Source organism: Prinia subflava, chromosome 7, assembly GCF_021018805.1.
Source record: "Prinia subflava isolate CZ2003 ecotype Zambia chromosome 7, Cam_Psub_1.2, whole genome shotgun sequence".
Lineage (NCBI taxonomy): Eukaryota > Metazoa > Chordata > Aves > Passeriformes > Cisticolidae > Prinia > Prinia subflava.
Genome location: NC_086253.1, coordinates 5,761,961 through 5,776,904, shown reverse-complemented (window position 1 = coordinate 5,776,904; position 14,944 = coordinate 5,761,961). Strand labels below are relative to the sequence as shown.

Here is a 14,944-nt window from a genome sequence, read left to right as displayed (position 1 = left end):
TATTGATGGTAAAGTAAGGGACAGATTCCTAACCCTGTGAATCTACAATTCTCCTCCAAACAGGAATATTCAAGGGGAGAGGAGCCCTGAATTTAACTTAAATTTAAACATCCAGAGGCTACTTTACCAATTGCATACAAGGACTACTAGTGTGGTGGTTCCAAGGAATTTCCAGGGACAAGAATAAACCTGCGTACATCACTATCACAAAATACTGCTTGAAATCCTCCAAATCCTCTGGCCTCCTCCTGTTTGAGCAGGCAGGAAATCAGGAAAAGCATTCTACCTTAGGAAGACAAGCAGGACTTTGCTCTGGTCTAGATAAAACACTGACCCATCCTCACCTCAGGATTTCTGCAGCTCCTGAGGAAAATGCTCTCACCAGCCTCTACTACTTCTTTGCGCCTCTTTGTATCCCAGAAATGATAGCTGTGTGCTCAGAACAGTGACAAACACCTTCAGAGAGCAAACCCAGCAATTAGCAATCAACTGTCCAAAGCCAGTCCCCTGCACATGCAAATATCTCCCTAACAGGTTTATGGTTCCTTATCAACCAAACAAGGCAAAGTAAACACCTGCTTACTGTCCTGGCCATGATTAAGTCAAAAGTTTCACTCTCATTAGCCCTTAATGAAATTAGCCCTGGCAATACTGCATTTCTGATTGGTTGGGAATAGCAGGGAGGAGGAAAGATACTCATCAGCTCTGATCTGTTATTCTAGTTTTATATTAACTATTGCAGATCATGATGAACCCTCCCATGGCGTGGTGCCACCCCACACAGAACTGAAACTCAGCCTGTCTTACGAGGCTCCAGTTTCTGCTCTCTGGTAGGATTATATATTTAAATCCTGCTCACACCTACTCAGCCACAACTCACTGAACCTAAAGGGACTATCACCTTTGTAATCCAACCCTGAACATTGAATTATGAAAGGACTTATCAGAGCATGGAGCCTGATCTCCATATGCTGGAGGGGCTGTCAACTCTTCCCCAGTTCTTCCATTTCCAACTGCCCAAAAATACATTAAACATTTCCCAATATTACTCGTCTGGATAAAGAGACACTGTCATTGCCACTAAAATGTTATGTTAGTCTGCAGAAGAACAGGGAAGATTTAGAAGGTGAGCAAGGTGGCTCACAGCACCATGTCTCTGAAGGGTAACCACACCCTGCAGGAGTTAGAGCCAACAGTTTAACACTGACTGGTCAGTGACAAACAAGCATTCTTCCTTCCACAGGGAGTCTGGAGTATCCCTGGGGAGACATTCCACTATGTTCAGACCTTCATCCTGTTACTCATTAACCCTTCCATCCTTGACACACAGTTCATACACCTGTAGCTCATCTGGCTCTTGCTATTGCTTAATCAGCAGTTACAGATCTGTTACAACCTCTGTTAACAGATCTAAGAACAACCACTGAGAAAAATAACTTCCTCTGTTACTCCAACTCACACAAACCTATTAGAGAGGAAAGAGGAGGGAAAGAAATCTGTTCACAGTGCTCCAGCATCCACAGCAGCCTAACTGCAGTACTTTAGCTTGTGCAGCTTTGAGAGACTGGTGAGTCTGAACAGCTTTCCCTTTTCTCTCCTTTGTGGTTCATTTGGCCTCGCCCCACTCACTTCTGTCTAGAATAAAGGAGATTAAAATCCACACAAAGCAACAGTAAAACAGTAGCTAGCTCAATGAAAGCATCCTTTTTACATTACAAGGCTTTTACTCAGAGTCACATATTGGTCAAAAGCCAATCCAGTCTCACACCTGTACACGGGGGCACCTGGGAGGACACAGGAGACAGAGAACTACAGCACAAACTTGGAAAAGCTGCATCCCAACATCCCCTTCAGAGCCACACACTGCCTGCTCGAGACCCTCTCCCAGGTACCAGCAGGCCTCAAGAGCAGGGGTACACTAACTAATCCGGACTAAATTTTCTCTTAACACATTTCCCTCCACCTTTCTCTGCAGCTTTTTCCCTCTCCCAGTACCCTGGGCAGAACTAACAAGCTCTAAGTTATCACAGAGATGTTGTGCCAGTCCTCACTAATACCAACTCCTATCATCAGTTCAGGGGGGGTGTGGACCAAACCCAGCAAGGAGAACACAATTTTTTAAAAATGCCTACTGTACAAATTAAGTCCATATTTCCCTACTTGTTTGCTGTTCATGTTTTTATCTGACAGGCACAAATACTGATGGCTCCTAAAATACCCATCCAAGTTAATACCACCCAAGTGGTATATAGGGTATGACACCTCTTGCTTTACTCACTTGACAGGATATTCAAGATTGTGTGAATCTCTCATGAAATAAATTAACCACATATGAGAAGAAATTATTTTGTGTCCCATCAAGCTGGAAACCACTTGCAGAGAAGCTGAGCACAGAGGTGCAACCATCCTGAGAAACATTAACCTGCTCCAAGGAGCCTCTGTTCCCAATTTACATTTTTCTTCTTTCCTTAGTGAAGCTCAAAATTAAGTTCGAACACTTAATGAAAGAAGTAGCCTGGAGTTATTGGCTGAATTTCTTTGTGAAAATTGGAGTGGCTGGGATGAAATAACGTCAGGTTCCTCGCAGCACTGCAGGATGCTGTGTTTCTGCTGTGACACAAAGGGGACACTGAGTAATCAGAGCATCCCACCAAACTCCACACAGCCCAGGTTTATTTGACTGGGAAGGGGGGGTGGAAATCAGAGTTGGGAATGGATTTGTCAACAAACAGCATACACTCACTTATTAAATGACACTCAGGCAAGCCTTCACACCCAGAACACTGCTCACAGGCTGGATCTCTGGCTCTGGGATAAACCTCTCTGTGGCAACCCAAAGTTTAAGCAGTGAATTTCCAAATCGTTTTCAGCCCCGGCAGCACATGCTCCACCCACCAGCCAGAGCTGAGAGTCAGCAGCAGCTAAATGTGCTTTTCTAGAACAAAAAATGTGAGTCTAAACCATGCAGTCAAGCAGGTGAGTGGCACACTTAGCTCATATCCCCTCTGCTGTCACACATGAGGTGGGTATCTCAGACATCCTTCAGGGATGGACCAAAGCCTATGGAGCGAGTAGGAGTCACAGCACCAACACTCACAGGCTCTGAATCAGGTCCTAACCTGTCACAACTAGCATGGGCTGCATCTGCCTATCTCACACGACATCGGGACAGCACAATCAGATTAATCAAGTCTGCTTTTGGAAATATTTTTCTCCTACCATAGTACCACAGTTGCTATAGAAGAGCAGCAGACTGAACAGATTTGCATCAGACAGGTCTTTGCAACTTCTGCATTCACCCTGGCTCCACTCTCAAAAAGTCCCTTATATGACCAAAAATGTTTCACGTTGTTGCAAAAGATGAGAACAGGTGAACACAGCTAAATAGGTACGGGGGAGTTATTATTAGAGAAAGTTCAAAGTAAAGGCTGATTACAGAGAACAAGACAAGGAAGAGAAATCCAAATTAAATGTTCCAAGCAATATGAAATGCATTTTAGCTTGAGCAGCCCACCAGAAAACACAGGAAGAGGTCAGATGAAAGACAAATTACTTGAAACAAGATAAAATGAGGAGGGTAATAAAAGAAATGTGAGAAAAGAGCATTTCCACCAACTCCTGTAATGCTGGAATACTTTTGCACAGATCCTTTTGGCAGCATGGTTTTACAAGTCACTGCAGACACAAGTAGGAGCTACACATCTTAGGAAAATCAGCTGCACCAGTTCAAATCCCACTGAATAAATAAAGCTATGACTAAAGGTTGTTGGTGGGTTTTTTTAATTCACTCTAGGCACAAGAGGATCTCTGCACTATTATTTTCCTCTTTCAATGGAAATTTCTGTCTCTTCCAGTAATTAATCCAAGAATGCAGAGGCAGACTCTATTGCACTCACACTATTCCATGACGAGTTTTCTGCGCCCAGATGTATCAGTGTCACTTGGGGTGAGACAAACACTCAACTGTCAGAGAGGATATTGGAAAAGATCAGCTCTATCAGGCAATTCATGTCAAATGAAAAACTTCAGCTTTAGTCAATAAATTGGCACCAATGGCCACAAATATTGAAAAGGGAGTTCCTACTTGCTAGCAAGTGCCACTTCTTTTTCAATTTAGAATGAAATTCTTTTCCTGAAAAAAAAACTTTCCTGTAATATCTCAAGCACCATCTCATGGCATATGAAAGTTGCTTCTGTGGCTAAGACTCAGGCTTTGGAGTCCAGCCTTTGCTGTGCACAAGTTCATCCCAGAAAAGACACATTTTGATTTGCTGCTTGCATCTTTTAATGAAGGCCAAAGACCATATGGATTTGGAAAACAGAGTTGTAAAAACTTTAGGAAAAATCTAGATGTATTTGAGCAATTTGCTGAGTTTTGTAATATTCCTAATTAAAAACAAATAAAATCAACCCTAATTTTCCAGTATGACGCACACTGAATTTTATGTTTAAACTCAGCCACAATTTAAAGCAACCAACAGCCTCAGAAGAAGGGAGGAACCAGCGTTTAAAAAAATAACCAGGATTTTCTTAGATTGTGATGTTGAGTCTAGGTACAGATTATTCATGAGCAAGTTTCCCATGAGCAAGATCCAAAAAAGGTCCCAAACTTCACCAGAAGATGTGCTGTGACTTCCATAAATTCTGAATCAGGCTGTTAGATATGAACATGTTTCTCTTTCACAGGCAGGAAACTGTTCTACCTGGAAATTGTTCTATCTGGTATCAACCACTCAACAAGAATAAAGGTGTAAAACAGAAGCCAATAACCATCTCTCTCACATTACCATTATTTATTTTTTCTGTGCTTACTGAAGGACTCTTCTCAACCCCAAAGTTACAGAATGAGAATTCTGTTCATCAGAACGAAGAACTCAACTTCCAAGAAATAAAAAAAATCTCAAGCATCCTATTCCCTTTTCTTCAACATTAAGAGAAACCAAAAGGGCACATAACATTATTTTTGCATGAAACTGTTGAATTTTGAGGCAGCCCAATTGGCAAATTCCCTGTAAAGCAGACACCAAGCAGGTTTGCAAACCAAGGTCGCACGGAGAAGTGCCAGAACAGAAAGCAATTAAGGTCCCGTTCTTCCCCTCCCTATGCAATGCACCGAAAATGAAATCAACATCCAAACTAATTAGTTTCCAGCAGAATATCAGTTTACTTGCTAACAGGAGGGTGGTTACTGCTCTTACCAAAAACTTCTAAACATACCATGCAAAATCTTGCTTAAGCCACGGGACCAAGCCAGGCACATCCCAGTGTTACCATATACGGTCACCAAAGCGAATATGATGGCAACTTGACAGATTTGGAACAAATATCGCGTTGTCAGTCACTGAGATAACACAGGCAGGAAAATATCAGATTGTATTACCTGTGTCCAACGGGAGGTGTGGCATGGCAGGAGCTACACTGCTGCAGGACATAGTCACTAAAGGTTAGTGACCCAGGATGGCATTAATCCCTGCAGAGGAGGGCCAGGGCAGGACACTGAGGACTTCTATGCCCAGTATGGGGCTGCTTGGAGAGAGCAGGAATGGAATAACAAGAGGGACGAGCTGCTGGACCTGTGCTGCTATCCCAGGTTCAGAGCACACATTATCCACAGCAGCTGGGAACCAGGCTGAAGCTGCTGCCCCACACCTTGGCTGTCAGCTGGAAGGCACAGTCCCTCTTAGAAAACCACAGCACGCAGGTTTTGTTCTCCAAGAGTGGGTTTTGAGCACACAGGCCTTCTGGTCTTCAGCCACAAGGGAAAGAAGGGGCTGGGATATCTACCAAAATAGCTCCCAATGAAGACTCTTTTGGTAAAGGCTCCCTTCAAGAGATCCTTAGCCTGGAATAAAACTGGTCACTGAGAGTTATTCCAGACTAAGTTTTTTGGAAGAGTTATTGCAGTGCATTTGCAGGTGTACACAAGCCCATAGTCAAAGTCTTTCAGTTTCAACCCCAAAAGCACTGATTCAAACACAGCCAGAGCTACCTCACCACTCATCCCTTCAAACACAGACAGTCCTACCACCTGTGGTAGTAGTAGTATTTACCTCTAAAATCCGACCTGCTCTCTTTTTTGCTGGGATACGTCAAAGGTATTGCCTCTTTCTTAAGAGTTCATCTTGGTTTGCTAAGATATTTCCTTTTTTACAGTGTCTTCTGAATCAGTGATGAGATGCATTGGTGGGACAGAGCCAGCAGGCACAGATCCGACCCTGGAAAAAAGCCCCTTTTTGCTGGGAGGTGGAAAAAAAAACCCTGCCAGACAAACCCAATCAGTCATTCCTGCAGGGCCCTTTGCCTTAAAAGGTGCCACCTAAATAAAGATGTAAAAATAATACAACGTAACATTTAACACAAGATTGCAGCTGAGCATTCAAGTGTCAGGAAATATCAAAGCTGGAGCGCGTGGGCAACTTAACTCTGCCCCCTTGTGCGGATGCACCATGGCACAGCCCTTTCCCTGAGCACGGGCACAGCCTTCAGACGGCTCCAAATTAACACCCTAATTACAGCATAACCTACTTTTGCCTAAAATGAGTAGAAAAGAAAGGCCATCACTTTCCCAGAGAGCCTCCTCAGCCACCTTCCTCACCTGACCACCAGCACGCACCTATTTAACTTCTGATGCCTCGGATCGGGAGGTGCTGGCACACTTTGGGCCACACATGTCTAATCTGCAATCAGGACACAGACATTAAATGCTGTTTGACCAAAACAAAGAGCCCTTCTTCCTCCAGAGAAGAGCCTCACGACCTCAGGCTGAGATTTGGCTGAAGGACTGCCTATAAAACCTGAGCGACTGTAGCAGGTAACGTTTACACATCTCCAGCGGCCAAAGCCCTCGTACGAGGCGTTCAGAAAAACTCTGCAGGCACATGAAAACCCTGGAACATTTTTCCAAGAACCTGGAATTATCCCAGTGTAAACACCTAACAATTGGAGATATTTGTCAGCACAGTTTCAAAGTTTGGGAAGTGTCTCATCTCTGCTCACAAGTTTGATCTTCCATCTACCTCCTTCACTATCAAAAATGTTCTCCTCCTTAGGAGGTCTAAAGCAAGACTTAAACATCAAAATTTTGTCTCTGTTTTCACAGCAACAACTCCTTTTTCTTCTCTACTTTAAATCAGCACATGAATGAATGACATTTTTCATGGGTTTGGCCCTGGCTTTTAACCTCTATTTTTAGATAATTTCAAATAACCAGAACCATCTCTCCATACACTTACAGGATGGGTTTTTCCAGCTCTGAAAAGTGTTCAAGTAACCCAATTACCCATATGACCCTATCAAAGTTATATTAAAAAGACCTTTCCACAGGTAAAATAATGATGTCCTGAAATTATCGCTCTTAATTCTCTGTCACTCCCTCACATGACAACAGCCCATAGCACTTCACCTTCCAGGGGCAGTAAGTGTATGAACAAGACAATTGTAAACCAAATTTAAACAGGGTCAGCCAGTAAAGAAACAGATACTCGGCTCACATCAGAGACAAGAATCTTTTTGTCTTCTCCTGCCCACTTCAGATCTTTTCCGGAACTCCACCAACTTCTCAGGTCCATTGCAATAATATACATCTATGAAGTCATCTTAATTCATACACTGCTGCCCATCGCCCACAACTTAAACTGAGTCCCCATTGTAAGCCTTGCCTGGAATTCAGACTTGCAGGAATTACAGCCTATATACTGTTTTCTTTTTCATTCAGCTTCCAGCCAAATCATTTTATAGTACTTTTGCCTCCATAAAATATTTGCTTGAGAGGCAATGCCAAGACAAAAAAAAAAAAGCAGTGCACCAAACCAAACTTGGGTTTTCAGAGTAATGCTCCCCGTCTCCTTTCCCACTCTCAACCCCCAAGATTTATTTTTGACAAGTTACAGCCCAAGTGAAGGGGAAGTTTAAACCTTTTAATTCGCAAGTCCATCACTCTGGATGACTTGAAAGTCTTACAACAATTTACAAAACTCTGATACTGTTGGGAATTGCAGCTGGAGCTGCATCCTAAAGTTGTACCCTCATTCTCCTGGAACAATGCAGCCCCTACTCTATGACCAGAGGCGGGGGAGTTGAAAGCCTGGATTCCCATTCAGGCTTTCTAAGGACACACAAGGTACAACACAGGCAAAGCGCAGGAAGCACCATCTCTCCTTGCACTCTGATCCCTCCCCCGTGCTTCGCTAAAAGCACCTTGCCATAAAGAAACGTCTTTTTTCCTACCCCCGTCATTCCCAGGTCAATGTATTTCAATTTGCCTCTGGAAGGGTAACCTGCTTATTGAAATCTGATCAACTGCTGGAGCCTCGGCGCTAAAATACGCTCACGCTGTTGGGAACTGTCATTTGTCTGTCACCAGCGAAGTTAATGGATGTGTTTGTTTAGTTTGTAAGTGGGAATACACAGGGCAGAGGCTGGAGCGATTAGAGGAGGGGAGAGGTATTTCTGATCCACAGAGGAATGCAGCTGCTTTTCTTAAAAACTGTCTGCATGTTTTTACACAGGCACAAGAAAAGCCCCTGGAAGTTCACCTGTGCCTAGCAGACCTCAGCAAAGCCGCAGCGACCGCGCTCCATCTCAAACGACGGCCCCGAACCACGCAGGTGAGGAGGCACCACACGTGGGCACGAGCCTGCAACTCTGTGCAGATAAAAAATGTGCAGGGGACACGTCCCTGCCAACAGCAGCTCCCCTTGGGGGGGTCCCTCGGGGGGCACGGCGGGTGTTTGTGGAGCCCACGGAGCAGAGGGAAGGGAGAGAGTCACGGGGTGATCGTACCAAGCGCGGTGCCCTTACCTCTCGCCGAGTCCGAAAATGCAATTATCCCTGCGAAAAGGAGCGCCAGCTGCAATTCCATTTTGAAAACCAGATCCCGCCGTATCGCACAGGCTACTGTCCTCTCAGACCTGGAGGCAGGAAAAAGGAGAGCAAAACAGTTACTGGGGGGAAAACCCTGAAGAACCATCAACTTCTCAGAGTTTTAAATCCTATTGAGGAGGCTGACAAGAAGAAACAGCAAATGAAAGAGCAACATACTTGTAATTCATTCCTTGGTGCTCAGAGAGTAAAACTTTGCCCTCCTCTCTGCTTTAGCCTGATATAAATCAAGAACCCACTGAGGCCAGTAAGCTCCTCTAAGTTTACAGTTAATGCATAATTCTTTGGTATCCTGTACAGAACCAGTCTGGAAGGCAAACAAAACGCTAGCAAGTGGCCATAAAACAAGATTTCAGGTTAACAATTTGCGGAGGAACTTGGTGGAAGGGGGAGGAGGAATGTTACCTCTCCCATCAGCAGCCCAGAAAACTTTGTGTTGCTGCTCCAGTGCCCCTTCAGCCAGGCTCCGCTCTGGGTACGCGCCTTCCTCCACTCCGAGACTTCTCTGCACTGCATTGATTCCTCCTTTCCTCTTCTTCCCCCTCCCCGCCACGCTCCCCCCACCAACAGCCCCACTTGTTTCCGTGGGCTCCAGAGGTGCGTCCCAAAGCGCAACCGCACTTAATTACCCAGATTCTTGAAGATGCCTTCGCTGCGATATGCACACCCGGGGAAGATCAGGTTTACATTAATTACACCCTGTTCTCCTCCTAAAACTCTCACTCTCTAAACACTGTCTGGATTCCTCACCCTTGTAAACTCCCCGGTTTAAACACCCCGTGCCCCCAGGACACACAACAACCCGCGCACAGCATCCAGCAAAGCAAACACGGCCGCTCCGCCGCTCGCTCCGCCGTGCGCGGCGGGCAGCGGCAGCGGGGGGCGGCGGGGCTCGGGTAACGGGAACGCCGCCGCCGGGAACCGGGGTCGCGGACGGGAGGGACGCGCGGGGGGACACCCGGCGCGATGCCACCACCTGGGGCTGCCCCGCGCCTCGGGGCCGCGCCGGCGGCTCCCAGCTGTGCGCTACGCGGCCGCGCCGGGGTGTCCCGGCGGGGTGTCCCGGCGGGGTGTCCCGGCGCGGGGTGGCGGCACGGGGGACACTTACCTCGGCTGCTGCCGGGCTCTAACACCGCGCTCTGGAGCCCATCCCCGCCGCTCGCCGCCTCATGCCCTCCGCGGCCACGGCGCCCGGCGGGCGCTCCGCCGCCGGCCTCTACCTCATCCCCCCCTCCCCGGGGTGGCGGGGGCTGCCTGGGGGTGCCCTCCCCACGGAGCGGCTCTGCCCCTTGCCCGGGTTTTTAACAACCTCCCCCCCTCTTCGCCGCCGCGGGCGATTTTTTTCCACTCGAGAGTCACGGGCGAGGAGGTCAGGGAAAGGGGGAAACCTTGTAAATTATTTTTTTCCTGCTTTCCGGGCCGGGCTGAGCGTGTGTGTGCGGGGAGGGACAGCGGGGACCTGCCAGAGCCTCCGGGGCTCCGCGCCGCGGGATGCCCGGTGATGCCGTCCGGCGGCTCGCCCAGCCGGAATCCCGTTTAAGGAGCGAGGGGAGGAGGGGAAAGGGGCTGGGGAAGGGGAGGGGAGGGGGGGGAGAGCCGGGGAGAGAGAAACCGGCGATAAAGCAACTTTCCCTGCAGGGCTTTGTGGCGGTGGGGGCCGAGCCGCCGCGGAGGGCGGTGCGGGGCCGCCCCGCTCCAAACTTCGCACCAATCCCCGGGAGCCCCCGGGAGCCCCCGCCCTCCGCCGGCCCCGCTCCCCTTAACCCTTTGCGGGCGGCAGGGGCGCCTGCGGAGCGCTCGGTGCGGCGGGAGCGCGTCCCGCAGCCGCGCCGCTCCCGAGCCCGGCACCCCCGGCGCTGCCGTGCCCGCCTCGCCGTGCCCCGGAGCGTTCCCCTACCCGCACCCCCGAAAGCCGAAAGGAGGTGGAGACCTCCGAGCCCGCAGCCCCGAAGCCGTCCCGGCCAAAGCACCCCTCTCCCCGGGGCGGGAGAGAGCCCCGGCCGTGGGAGCACACGGCGCGGGCAGCGGCGGAGAGACGGGGACCGGCTGCCCCGGTTTGAGCTCTCGGCGTGGATGAAAATGATGCCAGAAAGGAGCTGGCCTGAACTAAATTAAACCGAGTGGAAAATAAACTGTGGAGATGTCAGCTCCTTGTATTAACTGTTACAATTATTTATTATTTACTTTCAAACATGACTCGGCTGATGCATCCGCTCTTACAGCAAATCGCTCTCCACGCAGCGTCAAAACCAACCTGGCAGAATTCGCCAAACAGACTAAATAAAATGACAAGAAAAAATACTGCCTCAGTGGCTAAACTTTTTGTTCCTGAAAAGAAACATCTTTGCTGTTGATGTTATAGTTTCTTAGATCTCTTTCTTGATATGCTCCAGCATGAAGACCTCCTTGAAAACAAAGTTGTCTCAATACTAGTTCAATGTGGTAGGCACCAGGAGAATGCCTAAACCCAAGCCAAGGATTAGTTTGAACATCTATCTTATCTATTTTGTTAGGATTATGAAATCACACCCTCTACTTTTATTGTTTTTACTAAATATTTTTACTGAGTGGTTCCTGACAACAATAAATCTTGATACACAAAATCAGTGTGAAAAACATGTAAGACTAAACATATAAACCTCTTGAGTCAGAAACAAAGCAGCTGATGACACTGTTTTTGTATTTTACTTATTTATATCATCATTTTTATCATTAAAGTTAATTCAGCTGAGAAATCCCAGATGGACTCCTCCTCCTATCAGGCAATAACTTCAGCCTCGTTCAGTTCAAAGACAGTGTTGACTGAGGGAAACCTTCAGGACTTAACCTACATGGTCATGTTCATGCTATGCCTTCTGATAAAATCATTCTAACTTGCACCAGAATGAGAGCTCAGCTTCATGCTGCATCTCGGGGGATGATGTGTAAAACACCTCTTTGTAACATTTTCCAGCCATTTCAACCCAAAGGAGTCAAGATCTTTGTCCCAAGGACATCACCACACAGGTGATCCAGCCCTGAAACTATCTACACAACCTCTGTTTCCGTGCAGACTGAAGTCCAAAGCAGCCTCAGTTCTGGTGCAGATGTGGGACATTGGTTCACAGGCAGGTTTCCCACCAGGTTAGAGGGACCTGACTGAGCTCCCACTCCTCGTCCTGTTTTTCGAGTCATGCACAGAGATCAGGGCTTCAATCCCAGATACACCATGACTGCCTTGTCTCTAGAATTGGGTGAGCTCTCTCCAGGCCTCAATCAGCTCTGAAAGAAAAGACCTTCTTCCAACCCAGGCTGTGCCCAAGCCTACACTGAGCACCCAGCTCAGGTTGGACACAGAGGATGAAAATCCCTGGATGGATCCACTCCTTCCATCCTCGCTTCTTTATTGAAAATCACATGTGGTTTTGGAGACTCCAAAGGGAGGCTCCAACATCTCCCACACTGAGAATTTCTCCTTCGCAGTACAACTATAAAGCAGCAAAATCTCTCCTGCAGTCTTCCACCAGTGTGAAGTCCTGGGAGATGAAGGGTTATACAGGTGGTACACAACAAGCTAAAAAATTATTCAGGTGCCTCAACACCTTCAGATGCCCTTTAAGCCCCTTCCTTAGGCATACAGAAGCTTTTAAAGAATCTGATTTCAAGTGATGTTGCAAAGGGGGCAGGAAATGGAGCCCACAACTTCCATACCCCAGGCTAAAGTAACCAGAAAATAAGCCTTTCTGACATCAAAATGTCAGCACTATTTTTTAAATTTTTTTTTCAGGGGCTTTTGAGTACTGTAAAAAAAGTCTGAAACTGTGCTGTAGACTTCATCCATCTCAATCCCAATACCATAGCAGAGGAATAAATGTAAAATATTGATTCAAGAAAAATAATTAATATTCCTGAAACAGCTCCTAGTTTATCAGAAATAAAATCTCATGTTGTTTTCCCAACACTTCTACCTAAAAAAGGAAACATGCAGAGCTGTGTTTTTCTTTGGGGCTGGCTGTAATTTGCAGGATGATTGAGTACTCTGAAAGTCAACAGCCCCAGTTTGCTCCTGCACCCCACGGTCCTGAGACAAGGCTGTGGGAAAACAGCTTTCTGGAGCTGACAAACAAAAACGAATGCTAAGCAACGAAATACGTGTCTCCACATGGCCTGAGAAGCAGCCTAACAGTCCATTTGTATCCCAGTTGTCCCCAAAGCCCTGTTTCCAGACCATGGCTTTTCAAATTTTGCATAGCTGTGATGGTCTAGTGAACATCCATCCCTAGAGTGACTTTCCTTATATCTCCAAAACCACAAACTGGACTTTTCCCAGCATTTTTACCTCTTTTGTCACAGGAGCTGCTCATCTCCACTATCACAGAACTCCATTTTCCCACATTTTCTCCCTGCCAACTTGATTGTTTGGCCTTTTCTTTTCCCCTGCAGATGACCTGGGAGACACAACACCTCCAGACTGCATTCCTAACCTGTTCCAGTGATTTTTTTTTCCCAACCAGAGGTGACAGCCATGCAGGCGGGCTCCCCATGAGTCCCAGAGCCCCACGAGGCCGTGGTGATCCGAGACACTCGGGCTGGCAGCGGTGCCTCGCCCGAGGAGCACGAGGGCCCGTGGCATGGATCCATGGGGACATGCCACCGCAGTGGAGGGCAGCTGACGGAGCACGTGAGGGTGATGGAAGGGCATGGCTGGGATTAACACATCCCCTCCACCTGCCACCCCGTCCTCGCTGCCCTCCTCTGGTTACCCAGCCACGTGGGGACAACCTGAGCATCCCTCCTGGATGCCTGGGAGAGGGGAGTTGCTCTGGAGGCAGGGAAAGGTGAGTAACGTGATTGGTGGGGTGGAGGGCAGGTTTCCCTGGGTGGGTCAGTTCTGATAAAGCCTTCAGCATATGACAGAGCAGCACAGAAAATGTCACAGCTGGGAAGAAGAGCACAAAACGCACTTTTCTACCTGCACAACACCAGAGTCATTGCACTGCTCCATTTGGGTCTGTAGTTAAGGCTGAAATGGTGTTTTTTAGTGTTTTTTGCGAGCAGAATCACTATCTTCCCTGTATATGGTAACTGAGACCTAGCTATAACCTAGATAATATTCAGAGGGGATGAAAAGGCAGATGGAAAGATCAAACAGGGTGATATAGTACTGAAATCTACATCATGTGTAAATATACATTTAGTTCCTTACAGCAGCTTTGCTCTAAGCGATGTTACGAAGAAACAAAGGGTTCATCATATACATATGGTTCACTTTTATATATGAAGTGTGAATGGCAATGCCTGACAGAGGGAAAGGACGGTAACAGGGTTAGGAGTCCTATCATCCCAACCTTGGGTCCTGTGCAGAGTGCTGGGTGGTCCCACTTCTCCATGGCCATTGTACCAGGGCTTTCATGGCTTTCCAAAGGCACAAATGATCCCTCTGCTACCTTGTGGTCTCTGTGTTGGTCTGAAGCACCACCAGGAGAGAGTTCCCAGCCCTTTCACCAAGGAGCAGTAGCACACTCTGCCCAGCCTCGCTGTGCCTGGAGAATGTGCTAGGATTTCTCATTGGTGCTAAATTTGCACATGACGGCATCTGCAGGAAATCATTCCCACCATTCCCAGTTGGGCAGGAGGCCCTATCTCTCTTGGCCAGGTTAGGCACGCTGTGTCAGCGCTCCCTGGCCCCGGGGAAACGTGACAGCCCTGAGCAGAGTCCAAGAGGTGCTTGGGGAATGCCAGGCCAGCCCAGCCCAGGAGGATGCATCTCCCTGGCACTGTGAGTCCCTCCTGCTGCCTTCCCAGCGCCTGCCAAATGGATTTCAAGGTCTCTGTGTCTAGGACACACTACTCAGCTGCTTAACTCGTCTCCAAGGTGGGTGACAGCAGAAGGAAACTCCTTGCTCTAGGCTAAGCTGAACTCTCCTCCTGAAGGCAAAGCTCGCTTGTGCAGGAGAAGCAGCATCCCAAAGCAGCACCTTGAATTACAGACTAACACTCATTCCCTGGGTGACATATTCAAACAACCTTCTCTGCTCCAAAAGAGTATATAAGAAGGCCCTAGTATAACAGAACACTACAATCC

General features: G+C 47.7%; 1 protein-coding gene across 4 annotated transcripts in view; it reads right to left on the bottom strand.

The window, feature by feature from the left end:
* FGFRL1 (fibroblast growth factor receptor like 1) overlaps positions 1–10,425 on the bottom strand; it is a 167,741-nt gene extending 157,316 nt beyond the window's left edge. For 2 of the 4 annotated variants that reach the window (XR_010080908.1, XM_063401439.1), the window contains exons 1-2: positions 9,989–10,425; positions 8,800–8,909 (exon numbers count right to left, since the gene is read on the bottom strand). Coding sequence is in view for 3 of the 4 variants with exons in the window: in XM_063401439.1 (XP_063257509.1) it covers positions 8,800–8,860 (61 nt within the window). In the remaining variant the exon portion in view is untranslated. The other 2 variants (XM_063401441.1, XM_063401440.1) reach the window with 2 other exon arrangements.
* Between the last annotated feature and the right edge of the window lie 4,519 nt (positions 10,426–14,944).